Source organism: Raphanus sativus, chromosome 2 (genome assembly GCF_000801105.2).
Source record: "Raphanus sativus cultivar WK10039 chromosome 2, ASM80110v3, whole genome shotgun sequence".
NCBI classification, from domain to species: Eukaryota; Viridiplantae; Streptophyta; class Magnoliopsida; order Brassicales; family Brassicaceae; genus Raphanus; species Raphanus sativus.
The window spans coordinates 28463229-28477222 of record NC_079512.1 but is presented as its reverse complement, the minus strand read 5'-3'; the positions used below and the strand labels follow the sequence as shown (position 1 = coordinate 28477222).

General features: G+C 32.2%; 4 protein-coding genes across 10 annotated transcripts; 1 reads left to right on the top strand and 3 right to left on the bottom strand.

Annotated features, from left to right (window-relative positions):
* Positions 1-1553: 1553 nt before the first annotated feature.
* On the bottom strand, positions 1554-4132 carry LOC108836382 (uncharacterized). Of its 5 annotated transcripts, none has more exons than XR_001947125.2 (7): positions 3688-4129; positions 3528-3610; positions 3358-3452; positions 2491-3091; positions 2058-2420; positions 1854-1958; positions 1554-1772 (listed from the first exon to the last, which is right to left on the bottom strand). XR_001947125.2 is itself a non-coding variant. In XM_057002930.1 (5 exons), exons 1-4 carry the CDS (start codon positions 3885-3887, stop codon positions 2966-2968), a joined length of 426 nt encoding a protein of 141 aa, XP_056858910.1. In that variant the 5' UTR covers positions 3888-4132; the 3' UTR covers positions 1554-2420; positions 2491-2965. The 5 variants fall into 5 exon arrangements, 1 of the variants encoding a protein (XP_056858910.1); XR_001947127.2 differs by having other exon boundaries at positions 1554-1723; XR_001947123.2 differs by having other exon boundaries at positions 1554-1958; positions 2491-2702; positions 2925-3091; positions 3688-4128.
* A 1830-nt stretch (positions 4133-5962) lies between these two features.
* On the bottom strand, positions 5963-7432 carry LOC130508670 (uncharacterized). The gene is given in 7 exon segments (XM_057004286.1): positions 5963-6118; positions 6121-6165; positions 6252-6326; positions 6432-6694; positions 6962-7007; positions 7166-7270; positions 7379-7432. Coding segments are annotated over 7 exon segments (744 nt in total).
* Positions 7433-7984: 552 nt separating this feature from the next.
* On the top strand, positions 7985-10601 carry LOC130508770 (uncharacterized). Its single transcript, XM_057004437.1, has 5 exons — positions 7985-8220; positions 8542-8629; positions 8698-8853; positions 8933-9046; positions 10056-10601. Exons 2-5 carry the CDS (start codon positions 8546-8548, stop codon positions 10428-10430), a joined length of 729 nt encoding a protein of 242 aa, XP_056860417.1. The 5' UTR covers positions 7985-8220; positions 8542-8545; the 3' UTR covers positions 10431-10601.
* A 176-nt stretch (positions 10602-10777) lies between these two features.
* On the bottom strand, positions 10778-12295 carry LOC108834307 (uncharacterized). Of its 3 annotated transcripts, none has more exons than XM_056994554.1 (3): positions 11778-12295; positions 11625-11674; positions 10778-11529 (listed from the first exon to the last, which is right to left on the bottom strand). In XM_056994554.1, the coding sequence occupies exons 1-3, from the start codon at positions 11794-11796 to the stop codon at positions 10954-10956; spliced, it is 645 nt and encodes a 214-aa protein (XP_056850534.1). In that variant the 5' UTR covers positions 11797-12295; the 3' UTR covers positions 10778-10953. The 3 variants fall into 3 exon arrangements, with proteins under 3 accessions (XP_056850534.1, XP_056850536.1, XP_056850539.1); XM_056994556.1 differs by having other exon boundaries at positions 10778-11508; XM_056994559.1 differs by having other exon boundaries at positions 10778-11519; positions 11778-11815.
* Positions 12296-13994: the final 1699 nt, after the last annotated feature.

Genomic DNA, 13994 nt, shown 5'->3' with positions numbered 1-13994 from the left:
TTCAAGGCAAATAAGTGACCGGTACTGTTCATTTGACGATGAGGTGTCAGTTTTTTTTAAATAATAAAATACAGAAAATTGAAAAAAAAATAAAAAAATGGAAAAAAAAATCAAAAAATCTTAAAATTAAAATTTCAAAACTAAAAATATAACAATTATTTTTTAAAAAATATGTTAATTTTAAATAAAATAGATTTTTTTCTTATATATATTAGGTTTTGGTGTGAGTGAAACTTCTTAGATAAGAGACATACCATTTAAAAATATAGAAAAGAAAAAAATTATTATTATTATGTTATGTAAATTTTACATATTTGTTAAGAGATCTATTGGTATTATTTATAAAAAAATAGAAAATTTAAGTTTGTTTAAAAAGAAATTAATTTATTAGTGAAGTTTAAAATTAACATATTTAAAATAAATTGTTTTATTTCAGTTTGAAATTTTAAATTTAATTTTTGAAATTTTAATTTTTATGTTTTCGAAATTTTAGATTTTTTTTTTGAACTTCCAACTTTTTAGAATTTTTTTTGGAATTTTTTGGAATTTTTTCTGCATTTTATTTATTTTTATTATTAAAAAACAAAAAAAACTGACACCTCATCACAAGATGAACAGTACCGGTCACCTATTTGGTTTGGAGGTTTGTTATGCTAAAAATGTCACTTTCAAGGTTTAAAGTGCTAGTGAAAAAACTTCATTGTTTAAAGTGCTAGAAAGTAACATTCTGAGGTTTTAAAATGCGATTTTCCCTATATATATATATACTAGTGGTATTCTGGCGCTACGCGCCGGGTTCGTATGTTTCATTTTTAAATAAACTTATAATTTATTTAATGATTTTAGTAAAAGAAATATGTTTAAAATATGAAAATAAAAATATGTTAAAAAGAATGATATTTTTTTCTATCCCCTTGTTAGTGGTTAGCTACAGTATGATATTATTTTGTTTTGAAGTTGCTTAGTTTAAATTGAAATATCATAAGTGGTTGTGTCTGATTGCTTCAATAAATATAGAATAAAAAAATTATTAGTCATAATAAAGCCAATTTAGTTAAATTTAAACATAAATTAAAGTTGATGTTCAAGAAGGAAAAAACATTTATATATTTTGTTTGAAAATTAATATGAAAATCGAAAGCATTATGTAAACGAAACTGAAAATTGGAACATAATTATAATAATTTTAAATTATAGATGACTTTCCCTACATACATGACATCTTATATTTATACGAAGCCATTGATTAGTGTAGCGGAAATGAATTATTAGTAATGCTGAGATTAGTAATGTGTATGCGACTTTTCCAAATATAAGTAAGTTTTTAAAACATTGAGTGGATGCTAGTTGTTTTGGATCCTGAATTATTAGATGGACATAGAAGTACACTTAAGAAAAAATACACATTTTTTTCTTTACAAACCGAAAGACCCTGTAAGTATATATTTACCATACGTATACGACAAATCGACATATACTATTTTCTCAAACCGAGTCATGATCAAAAACCCATATTTAAGATATTAGATTATTTCACAATTTAGGCAAAATCATTTGAAAAATGTTAGATCTCTAATAAATATTTCGTACAAATTATTTACACAAAAAATAACCTACAGCAGACGCAAACCACGTGCATCCTTCTCATAAATACCCGACTCCAAACCAGTAGATCTCATTTCTCTAACAAACAAACGTAAAACACAGCTTCATCGCCTATACTCTGAAATCGATCAAAGCCCACCAAACATATTTGCTTATTTACGAATTCACTTCGGTAACCAGCAACAAAAAAAAATGAATCAAAACTTGAAACTTCATAACCATGTATAGCTCACTGTTTCTTGCTTTACCATAAACATCATCAGAGTTGACGTGCCAGTCTCTGTAAAAAAATTATCTCACTTGACAATCTCGTGTGTTTCCCTTGGAGTCACGCAGCACTAAGCTGTCTAAGTCTGAACAGTGTAAGAGACTTGCTTTCAGTGGATTACAAATTTACAATGTGACATTGAAAAATGTCTATAGAAGATACAGAATGAGGAAGTTCTCTTCACCTGTTAGTTTTAATTGGTTAGTGATATCAGCTTTAGATGTCAACAAAACAGCAGCTACGTCCAGGTCACAATATATCTGTATACATAGGAGAAAACCCACAAAACATGAAACCTGTATTTCTTACTCATTTGTGAAGATTCAAGAGGACGTTTAGAGGTGTTGGACATTCCATCTGTGGGATTGACATTCCGTAACGCAAAGAAAGCTCCACCAAGTATAAGTATCTTCTTCATTTTACTCGCAAAGAACGATACGTTTGATAGCCTAAAACGAAAGAAATCATCATGTTGATAAACTCTCTTTTGCCACTTCTGTTGCAGCTTTCCCATTGGAAGATACGGTTGCAAATCCACTCAAGAAGTCTGAAAACAATTAGAAAGACATTTGGTAATGAGAAACTTTCAATAGATGCACAGTTCAAAAATTTTATACCTCATGAAACGCAAGAGCATCATTTGTCCCATCTTCGGTGGCTGCAACAACATGGCCACTTCTCATCAGAGATTGTACCAGAAGAAGCTTGTCAGTAGCCAAGCTTATACGTGAAGCAACCAAGTCAGAAAAAGAACCAGGAAAAATGAGTCACTTATCTCATAAATAAGACATTTAAGACCACAAAGTTTAGCAGGAATATTGATTATTTCCTGCAAGAATAATCCCTCAAAATCATCATATACTTTTGTAATATTCAATACATAAACTGTAATCCCCAGCTGCATTTGACAAACTCTTATCTAATAATAGAAGTTAAACTCAAAGGCAAACCCAACAGTGACTAAAGGACTAAAAACGAAAACAAACAGCTATCTTAGGTACTAACATGACATCATAGATCCCAAGTTTGCAAAAGAAGAAGAAACTATAACCTTAAACACAGAACTATAGAAGAAGAACCACAAGCACAGAACTATAGAAGAAGAACCACAATCTTTATCAAGAGTATCTTCCTGAGTTCACTATGATAACTGTTCAAGCTAACTGTACCGCAGACCGGAATCGCAACGATGTAAGACGGCAGATGTGAATTCACAATCTGCAAACAACACCCATGTCAACGAAGAACTCAGCATATATTTCAACTTAAGAGAGAGAAACTTAGGAACTGAAGATAATAAGCTTTAGGAACTCAGCATATATTTCAATCAATAGATATGGGTTTAAGAAAGTCTGGACATAGTATTAGAGATGAATTTTATTTGAACTTGAGTTTAAAAACAGAAGAAGCAATAGCCTTTTTGGTACTACGTTAGATTTTTTAAGCTATCACGGGTCATATTCAGAAAATTTTGAAAGACAAACCTGCAAGATTATGGCTATTGCTTCTTCTGGTGGATGTGGAAACTCAATCTTCATGTCTAGTCCACCAGAACGCATGAGTGTCGCCTTGTAGGGTCCTGAAAAAAATTGAGACGTTCGACTGTTACTTCTTCTTTGTGGGACGATTTCCTACAACAAATAAATACATTTACCTTAATACGCTCATCGCTACTGAATCCATCAAGCTTATTGAGCAACTCCAAAATAGTTCAATGCACTTCTATGTCACCGCTAACTAAAATACGGATACCATAGATTATGAAATCCAGAGAGTTTGAGCAAATACAAAATTACAGAAACGAAAGTACTTACCTTCTCATCGATGATGAACATGTCAACGCTGATGAGGTCTCCCTTGGTGATATTTCTGGCCTCCAAAAAATGCAGCAAACGCACCTCCGCGGTATTAGAGCATCGACCGGCTCTGAAATCAGCAAGTAGAGTGTATGAAGATTTGGAAATTGATTGCTGCAAATAAGAATCCTGTTTGATATCGTGTGTGGTGCGCTCATCGTAGAAGGAGGAGACCGATATTTATAGGGAAGCCTTCAATCGGTTACTATGGAAGATAAAGAGGTACTTTTATTGCTGCAATTCGCCGGATTGGATCAATCTCTAAAACTCGGAATTAAGATGTGATTTATTGATAGAAGAGCTTTACGTCGCCGATTGAAGTGTGGGGGAAGATGAAGTGACGTAGGGGGATTGAGAAGATTTTTTAGCGATGGGTTTGGGCTCTCTTCCGAATCTGCAATCCAACGCGCGTTTAAAACAAAAAAAAAGAAATAGAGCAATCACGTCGCGACACGTGTCGCAAAATGCCCCATCTAAGAAAGGCGACGTGGCCACATTGAGCATCCAGAGAAGTCTGTTTTATAGTATAAGATAGAGAGAGAGAGATATAGGTCAAATGAAATAGTATTTTTTTATACTTGTTGTGAATGTGGGGTTGATTTGTTCAATCAAAGCCTAATGTTCTTTCTTGACCAGCGGGATTTAGATTAGTGACACTTGAAGGATAAACCAATATGGAAATCTGCAATTCGATATCTGTTGGCCACCAGATAATTTAAAATTGTATTTTTGAAACCCACGGAATACTCAGTTGATTTTGGTCGCCGGACTCAACGGTTAACTCAAAAAATATGTTCTTTCTTTTTATGTTTCTCTCAGTTACTTATAAAGTTAGCTCCACATCTACCTAATTTGCTAATTTCATGTTTAAGTAGGTTCATAGCTAGTATTATCTCTCTTTTATGTGTAAAAAAGATAGTTGAGGTTTTTACCAAAAAAGAAAAGATAGTTGAGGTACCCATTTAGTTGTGGTAAGCATCTCCTTCAACTTCTGTGGTGATAAACATGTCCGGTCATATGTATTTAGACGCCTAAACGATTAAATTTTTAATAAAAGTATTTCGAAGTAATTGTGAGATTTTTCAGATTTCTTTATTTTCCTTCCGGTTTTAGGTTTTACAAATTAGTGAGCATATATTGTCTCATATTTGTGTGACTAGAGGAGTATAGTATAATCTAAGCGCCAAAATAGTTAAACTGATAATTATCTTTAGAAAAGCTGGTGGTTGGATAATACTATATACGTGTGCACGATCTCTAAGGTCGGGAAAGAAAGTAAAAGAAAACAAATTAATAAATGATCAATCGAGTTTCTCTTGTTCCATTTTCGAGTCGCTCAAAACAAAATCCGATCGAGACAATAGTCCAAGATACTAACAGACAAAAGGCATTATATATAAATGAGTGGAAAAAAGAAAGTTCAAAACTGTGGAAAGAGAAAAGTGGAAACAAGGGTAAAGTTTTGCTTTTGACAGAAGTAGAGTAACATTTTGCTCTACTTTTAGCATATTTTTAAAGTAAATGGGTGAAAAGTGTTTTTCACTTGATGGGACAAAAACAGAATAAGTCAGTTAGAATTTTCTTTTACTCCACAATATTCTGGCCAATGATGCTATGCAGTCATAGCCATAGTTCAACAAAAAGAAAAAGTTATCGAAAAGAACAAAGCTGTCTACCCCCGAGTTGTTGCAAAGTTATCAATTTAAAGCACCCTTTATAGCTATGATCTCTAAAGCGATTCATGCATTGTATGTAGGTCAGTGGCCCAAATTTATTGCAAGAAAAGTTAAAAACAAATAGGGTAGCTAATGTGGAAGTCAATATCAAGTATATTGGATAATACCTTACCAAACCGGTACAAGTAAATCACATGTCAAACCAAATTCTTAACCAAGAAAAAGGCCCGAAATCACATGTCAACAACACACTAAGTTATAATATAACTACATGTCTTAGGTGAAAACCTACTCAGAAGGTTATAAACTTGATATTGGTTATAAACTCAAAGATTGTCACCACGGATCATAACTGCCAATACAACTGAATAATATATTAGTATATCATACAATCTCTCTCTGTATACACAAACCCCACACAGATTATTACAACCATTACAGAGAAAATAATCATTTTCTTGAATAAACGAACCTATTAAATGGGACACTTACATTACATATGTAGGAAAGCAGGCTTCAATATATATATATATATATATATATATATATATATATTATTAATTAAAACTGGCAGGACTTTGGCAGACGTTTTCAGCCGAGTCTCTTTGGCTCCTATTTTTCCTTTTCTTGGATCTCAGAACTGTGGCTTCAGTATCTGTTTCCTCCTCACCATCATTCACTGCTGCTTCAACAGCTTCTTCTCTTGTAACTCTCTACCCAAAGGCCATGGCTTCCCGCATCCAGAACAAACTTTATCATCCTACAAATTTAATATGATCAGAATGTTACATACTATACTAGTATTGATGTCAAACTCAGATACATTTCAAAGATCTGTGTGTGTACCCTTTGAGACAACAAGCTTTTGAGGCAGTACTTGCGTATCCGGACCGTACAACCTTCATTTGGACACAAATCCGCCTGAATACAAAGCATCAGATAGCAAATCAGCAGCTAATATATCATATCACAATGTGAGAATCTATTTTATATGTGAATCTTATCAGATTTCTTTAGAAAGCAGACCTTTACTCCAGCTTCATTGCAAACCTCACAAGATCTAACATCATTGTTCCTGAACCAACTGCGCAGGTCAATAAGAGATCTTATACCAAGTCCAATGTTACAGTCTCTTGTGCACCACAGCCATTTGTCCTTCACAAGTGCATTGAGAGTTTTTTCCTTTTGCGACAATGAAAAGTTCTTGAATGCAGGAGGGACTTGCTGTTGACTGCTGCTGGCTTCACTTGGTAACTGAAATATCAACACAAGATCTGTCAACCGTAATGCTGAGAAATTTTCAAAATTGATATTCGTATGATCCAACAAACAGTCCTACACGGGGATGAAACACTTTGTAGCAACCAACAAAAATTGAATGGATGGGTATTTGATCAACAAGCATATACGCAACAAAGTTAATTATCGTTTCAAAAATCTCAAAGAGAGTACTTTCAAGTGACTCTGTAAAATAGTAACAGTTTTAGAAGTCACCATGATCAGTTGATTGACAAGTGAATATTAACCATCAATAGAAGTCAGGGACTCTGATAGACCTGATATGCAACCTTGGGCAGCTTCATCCTGTGCAATTGCTTCTATCTGCCATAATTTAAAGTCATCAATGTCAAGTAACAAATAGCACAGCTATTCACTCAATACAACCCATAATCATCTCAGTGGGCATAGAGCAAGAAAAGATAAAGACATGCAGGAGACTCAAATTTCTAATGAAATAAAGTCGTACAAATGCAACTTACAATGCCGTTAAAGAATGCAATCTGCGGAACAGAATACTTAGTCCCGAGTTTGGATTGATCATCGGAGACAGTGTTAACAAACATAAGAGAGCTCTTTGTTAATCCCTATCAGTTAAAGTCTGCTGAACACCGTGATTTTTGAGTAGGCCCAATGCTTTATTTCTGTCATAGTTGCTCCAAGAAGGTATATGTGGTCAAATATCTTCTTCTTACCAGCTCCTGCCAACGAAGCCAATGAAGAACATTGAAAACAGTTCCTTTTAACATTCCACATTGAGGATAACCAGTGGTTCAATATAACCCGTTACCATCAATCAATGTTTGATCTGACCAAGTCTTCAACAAAACTCCCCCCCCCCCCCCATCGACCATCATCATATCGGTTACAGTTCCGATGCTTAACAGTGGCTGGTCAAATCAACGATAGACCCGTTAGTCGCATACCCACAAAAGTTACGTAGTACACGTAAGCATTTCATATTTGTTTTAACTATATTTGAGAAAATTAGGTACAAAACGATTCCTAGACTTGGTTCACGTTTCGATCAAAAAAAAAAAAAAGACTTGGTTCACGTTTGATCTAACCAAGTTTGAATTTCAAAATAAAGTGATACTAATCGGTAATTAATCAAACTTGAGATGGTGATATACCGTTTGTTAATTTATACTCCTTTTTGTAACATGCTATGGTGATATACCTAATTCATATCTGTAATTAATCAAACTTGATATGGTGATATACGGTATACCGTTTGTTAACTTATACTCCATTTTTCCTAGTAGCATGTTACATAAAAATACCATGGCTTAATTAAAGCTGTTCATAAAGGGAAGTAATTAAAACAAAAAGCCTTTGTGAGGCAGTGCACACCACGCGCTCATACTTTTCTCTCTCAAAAGTCACGATTTCTAAGGCTTCTCTGGTCACCGGCATTCAACGTCAGACTGTGAGACTGCCTCCCACCCCTCCTCTTCTTTCGGATTCTGAGCATAACAACGGATTGGTAGATCTTTGGTGACCGGAGGTGTCGTTTCTCTTCTCCGTATCCGAGTTGGTCAGTTCTTAAAACTTGCAAAGTTTGCAACTTTTGTTCATCTTTATATGTTAAATCCGAGTTGGTCAGTTTTTAAAACTTGCAAAGTTTGCAACTTTTGTTCATCTTCATATGTTAAATCCGAGCTGGTCAGTTTTTAAAACTTGCAAATTTCCAAAATTTCAACGGTCAAATGTCCCTGGATTTTTTCTTTCGGTGTAGTTTTTTTTCTCTTTTTTTTTGCGTGGGTGTTCGTTTTTTTGCTTTCAAGATGAAAGCTTTTGACTTGTTTAACTTCAGAAAATATAATCTGAACCTGTTTTTTTAACTTTTTATTTCAAGCACCATGGATGTCAACTACCCAAAGTTCTATTCGCTCAAGCCTAGGTACATATCTGGTCCTGAAGTCACTGATGCCATTGGAAAAGAGGTAATTTAGACAATTTTAATACATTTTGATTACTTTTCATTTTCTAATCTATATACTGAAAACTGTAGGATTCTGACATACCGGCTTCAGCTCATCCAACTCACGTTCCGGCATTGTGTTCCGAACGATTGAGTTGGATGAAAGCCAATGATGTGAATCATTCAGAGCCGTATCAGTTGATACGTAATAGAAAGTTCGAGTATCTCTCATTTCTTCTGGATACGGTATATTTGCATTAATTTTTGTATTATATTTTCAAAAGCTAATGATGATGTTAATCAAATTTCTTTTTATCCTTTACAGAAACTGTCAAAACTAGACAAGTACCAGAAGGATTTTGATGATGGGACCAACCGTGTAGCTTACTATGCTCTTCCTTTCTTCTCGTGCTCATCGCTGAACCAGCTAATTAGCCTGGTAAAATAATTTTTTAAAATTTTCTCTTTCCTTTGCTTTCCTGATTTAGTTTTGGGAGAATTATTAAACTAGGCTAAATTTTATCGTATTATGAAAGATATAGGCCAAATATTCTGTAATAAAAATAGTAGTCTCAATGCATCTTTTTTTATTAAACTAAACAAATCACCATAAGTAGGGGTGGGCAAAAAACCCAAACCGAACCGAACCGAACCAACCAAACCGAAGTTAAACCGAACCAAACCAAACCGTGCTTTTATGTAACCCAATTGGTTCATGTTTTACTCAACCCGAACGGTTTGGTTTGGTTTGGGTTTAAACCGAACCAAACCGAACCAAACCGATAATCCAATATATATATAGTAAAAATATATATGATATATATATATGTGTATTAACATATTGTAAATTTTAGTTAAAGTTTTGTTTTTCATTTTTTCATAACTTCCATATCTTAAAAAAAAAATTATAAATACGATTCAAATAATACTATTATATACAAAATCATGTAGCATAAGTTTTTATGTTTTCACTCTATTATTTATGAGTTGATTATTTTTTAATAAAAGTATAAAACTGATGCCTTCATATTTTATAACCAACTCAAACTACACCGAACCAAACTAAACCATAATAATGTAAACCGAACTAAATCTAAACCAAACCGAACTGAACCAAACCGAATTAAACCCAAACCGAACCCAAACCAAAGCTACTTTGGTTTTAATTGGTTTAAGTTTTATAAAACCCAAATTACCCAAACCAAACCAAACCCAAACCGAACCCGAAACTAAACCGAAATGCCCACCCCTAACCATAAGTTACAATCTCTAATGGTTTCCCCAAGTCTCTAGACCGCAATCCACTAATACAACCAAAAATATTCAAGATACGCTGTCCTAAAACTTTCGACGTGATGTGCCCTTTTGTGGAACTTCTATCCTTAGCAGATTATGTATGCACGTTATTGTCCCTTTAATTGTTCTGATTATTTTAATTACTATGACAGATGCGCCGGATGATCACCGTTGCTAGATGGGCGGAAATAGCGAGATGCACTAGCCCTCAGGTGCTTGGTTGGGTTGTGACAGTTTCTAAGAATCTGATGCCGAGGTTTGATGCGTTATTCATCCGCCTTCCATCGCAAGAGGATGAACCGGAACACTGGTGTCGAGTCTCTTCCGAACTATACCTTGCAGCTCAGCAAGTGTTGGGATTACTCCAACAAATGAAGGAAGCAAGAGTGAAGCTTGCACGCATTCATGTAAGTCTTGGGATTGTGCCTAGTGATGAGGACAAGTTCATGATGAGGGAACTCAAAGCTGAGATTGAATTCTGGAGGCCTATTGAAAGGGAGGCACTAAAGTGGATTGGGGAGTGTTAGAAGCTTTAAAACATAACAAGGAGAATTAGATTATTGCTATATTCAATGCTTTTCGCTAGTATTTAAAACATAACAAGGAGAATTAGATTATTGCAATATTCAATGCTTTTCGCTAGTATTTTTACCGTGTTATCATTTGTTTTTTTTATATAAGTAAAGTAAGTTAGTATATGCATGCCTAATAAAATATTTGATAAATGTTGGAAAATATAAGGAATAGTGCCAAACGGACTCTCACGATTGTCAAATTTCATTTATAAATATTTTGGACATGTGTATGTCACTATCATTATGATAATTACAACAACAACATTGTAGCAGCAAAAAAAGGATAATTACAACAACGATGTTGATCCTTGTTTGGACCACACCCACTCTGATCCCTTTGCCAGTTTCGATACGTGTATATGGATACATACACATAAATATTTATTTACAATATGGTTTTGTAGTTTTTCTCTCGTCGTTATGCATGCACCAATTAGTACCTGTGATGTCCATTTATGATTTTATCTTAGGTTTGTTAAGATGACAATGCATCAGCATTACATGGATTCTTCTTAGCAGAAGATTTTAGTCTTCTTCTGATTCTACTGAGAATGAAGCGAGAACCGGATTTCCCACTTTTCGCATTGTTGCATGTAGTTTGTGTTCCAGGTGATGAACCAGGAACCAGTCCATTTGATCCAGGCTTCAAGTTTACAATTGTTTGTGTTTCTTTGATTCTCTGAGAATCTCCTGAAACTGGTGAAGTACCAATGTCCCGGGATGATCCTTGTTTAGAATCCAAGAACTGAGATGCATCCACAAGGCTCTTGCAGTTCTCAACCTCGCCACTGTCCTTCAGAGTCTGAGCTATCAACCGCTTTATCAACTCACTGAACTTCTCTTCTGAATCATCATCTACTGAGTCAGCATCCCTCTGATGATCCTCTGGTTTCTTGTCTGCATGATCATTAACATCCTCACTGTTGGTTTTGCTGCATGTTCTGCTTCTCTTCTTCTCCTTTGTCTTTCCTCTGCATTCAGTATCACACTTTTGCTGAGTCTCCTCCTCTTCAGTGAGGTTTTTGACACACTGCATTTCAGCTTCACTCTCCTGAGACAACAAACCACAAACAATCTAAATCAGTTACTAACTCCTCACAGCAATTTTACACAATAAAAAACAAATTTGATTCTCAAATCCAGTACCTCAAAGTAGCAGTCACAGGTAAGCTGCTTCTCCACCATAGTCTCAACACCTGCATTATTACATTAACCAACAAAATGAGAATCCATTTTTTTTTGGTTTCAGACACATTTTCCTAATGATGTCCCAAAAGATAAAAAGAAACTGAAACCTACGATTCTTTTGCTTCCACATTTCTTATCCATTAAAAGCTTATGGATAGATCCACCATGTCTAAAATCAAACATGCTGTTCATAAACATCCAAACACATTATATCCCTTCTCTTGAATGATGTCTTCTGTAAATCTCTTTCTCCATTGATAATACTTCACAGTGCTCTTCTTCTCTCTGTTTTCTACACAACAGTAAATATTATCATTTTTAAAAAAGTTACCAAAACTGTGAGTACAATCAAAGAATAACATGTCTGAATCAAAACTGATTATTATTATATGATTCATTCATGCAGTGTTGATCAAAGAAAGAATAGAATATAAAAGAAAAGAAAAAGTATAAAGATTTAACCTTTTGGAATCTGAACCAATGCTTGCAAGAAGAGGAATGCCGAGATATAAAGAAGTACTACTGATAATAATAGTACTCTGCCCTACTCACTTCGAGTTCTGCCTCCATTGTTAAGCAGAAAATGAATCTTATAATATTATTGTCTTTACAGAGTTCACATAAATGCGGCTTTATATAATAGTGTCTTTAATTTGTTTTGTGAATTTTACTGGTTAAACAGAACAGTAGTGAACGTAAGTGTAGATTTCAAATCTATTCTATTAAAACAGAAGTACACAATTAGATTAACCCTTAATGTTTCACTATATTTACATTGTCATGCCATTGAGGTATTAAATGAAGTTATATTTAAGTATGATTGTCTTTTCCTAATTTAAATAACAGACTAGAGTTTTGACCTGCATGTCCATGCAGGTATATTTTTCATTTTATAAAATATATAACTAAATATTTAAATATATAATTTACATTTTAATGTTATTATATATTGCATAGTTATATAGCTTTATTGTTTTAAGTTTCTTATTTGACATAATTAATATATAATGATTTGTCGTACGTATTAAAATTGGTTTTTTACTATTACACCTAATATATTTTAAAGTTCGGTATAATAAATTCATAATTTGAAATTATTAAATAGAAAATCACGTACAATATATATTTTTAATAAAATTCTACATTTTGCATACAATATAATTTTAAAATTTATTTAGTTATACTATAGAAATGATATTTTTTGAATAATTTATGTTTTCATATTTTATTTTAAAAATATACTTTAGCATTTATAATGTTATTATAGTGCCTAATTTTATATGTAAACACATTATTCTGTTTAATTAGTTCAGTCCTAATATTTTTAAAAAATTATGCATTACAATATCTATTATATTATTTTAGAACTTTATTGATATATGATATTTTTGATGTTACAGTATTAAGTTAGTATTATTTTTTATTTTTTATCAAATTAAGATTTTAAATAATATATTATTTTAATTTTTACAAAATTTCTCGTTTTCCGTGTTTCATTTAAAAATAATAGTTTAGGACCTATTATTTTATATTTTGTAAAAAATTTGAATTTATCATAATGATTTAGAGGATATATTTTTAATATTTATATTTAGTCAGTATAAATTTGAAAAATTACGTAACTATTTTGAGTTTGGAAGATTATATGACTTTTAATTCTTCTTGTTATTAAATTAATGTATTATTTTGTTTAATAAATATTAAAATTTTCAGCAACTTTTCATATTTTCAACAAATTTTGTTATAATTGTAAATAAAGAATAAATTTATTTTTAAAATTATTTTCTATTGAAAAATATTTAATTTTCAATTTTTTTAAGTAGCATAGTTTTTAAATAACACATGAATTACAGGTTAGTTGTATAATTAATATTTTGTTGATAATTATTTTTAGATGATATATTGTTGGAAGTTTCAAAATAAGTAAAATAAAAATATATTATTATTTTTAGATAATACACTATGTTGTTGTGAGATAGAGAATATACGTTAGCAACTCGTTTTTTAGGTGTAAAAATATTACATGATAGAATTTCTAATTTAATACAATATATTTTAAAATTATAAAATTTATAAGTATAGCATATCTTAATATTTAATTAACATTAACTTATAATAATTTATAATCACGAAATTAGGTATTATTTATTTCATAAAAGATATTTAAAAATGTTTGGTAAGATTTTATTAGATTTTTTTCAACAGATTTTTTATATGAAATTGATTTATTTTTTGATATCCTTATTAAGTATTAAGATATTTTGAAAATAATGTATATTTAATTGATTAATGTAAATAATCAAATCATATTAACTAATTAATGAATTG

What these genes read in the sequence shown, in the direction of transcription:
- LOC108836382 (XM_057002930.1), bottom strand. Translation starts at nt 3,887, where the DNA reads ATGAGCGCACCACACACGATATCAAACAGGATTCTTATTTGCAGCAAT. An exon ending in CAATAGCCATAATCTTGCAG is followed by an intron (nt 3,092 to 3,357) that starts GTTTGTCTTTCA and finishes TGTTGTTTGCAG; the next exon opens with ATTGTGAATTCACATCTGCC.
- LOC130508770 (XM_057004437.1), top strand. Translation starts at nt 8,546, where the DNA reads ATGGATGTCAACTACCCAAAGTTCTATTCGCTCAAGCCTAGGTACATA. An exon ending in TCTCATTTCTTCTGGATACG is followed by an intron (nt 8,854 to 8,932) that starts GTATATTTGCAT and finishes TATCCTTTACAG; the next exon opens with AAACTGTCAAAACTAGACAA. An exon ending in TGAACCAGCTAATTAGCCTG is followed by an intron (nt 9,047 to 10,055) that starts GTAAAATAATTT and finishes TTACTATGACAG; the next exon opens with ATGCGCCGGATGATCACCGT.
- LOC108834307 (XM_056994554.1), bottom strand. An exon ending in CCTGTGACTGCTACTTTGAG is followed by an intron (nt 11,530 to 11,624) that starts GTACTGGATTTG and finishes TTGTTGTCTCAG; the next exon opens with GAGAGTGAAGCTGAAATGCA.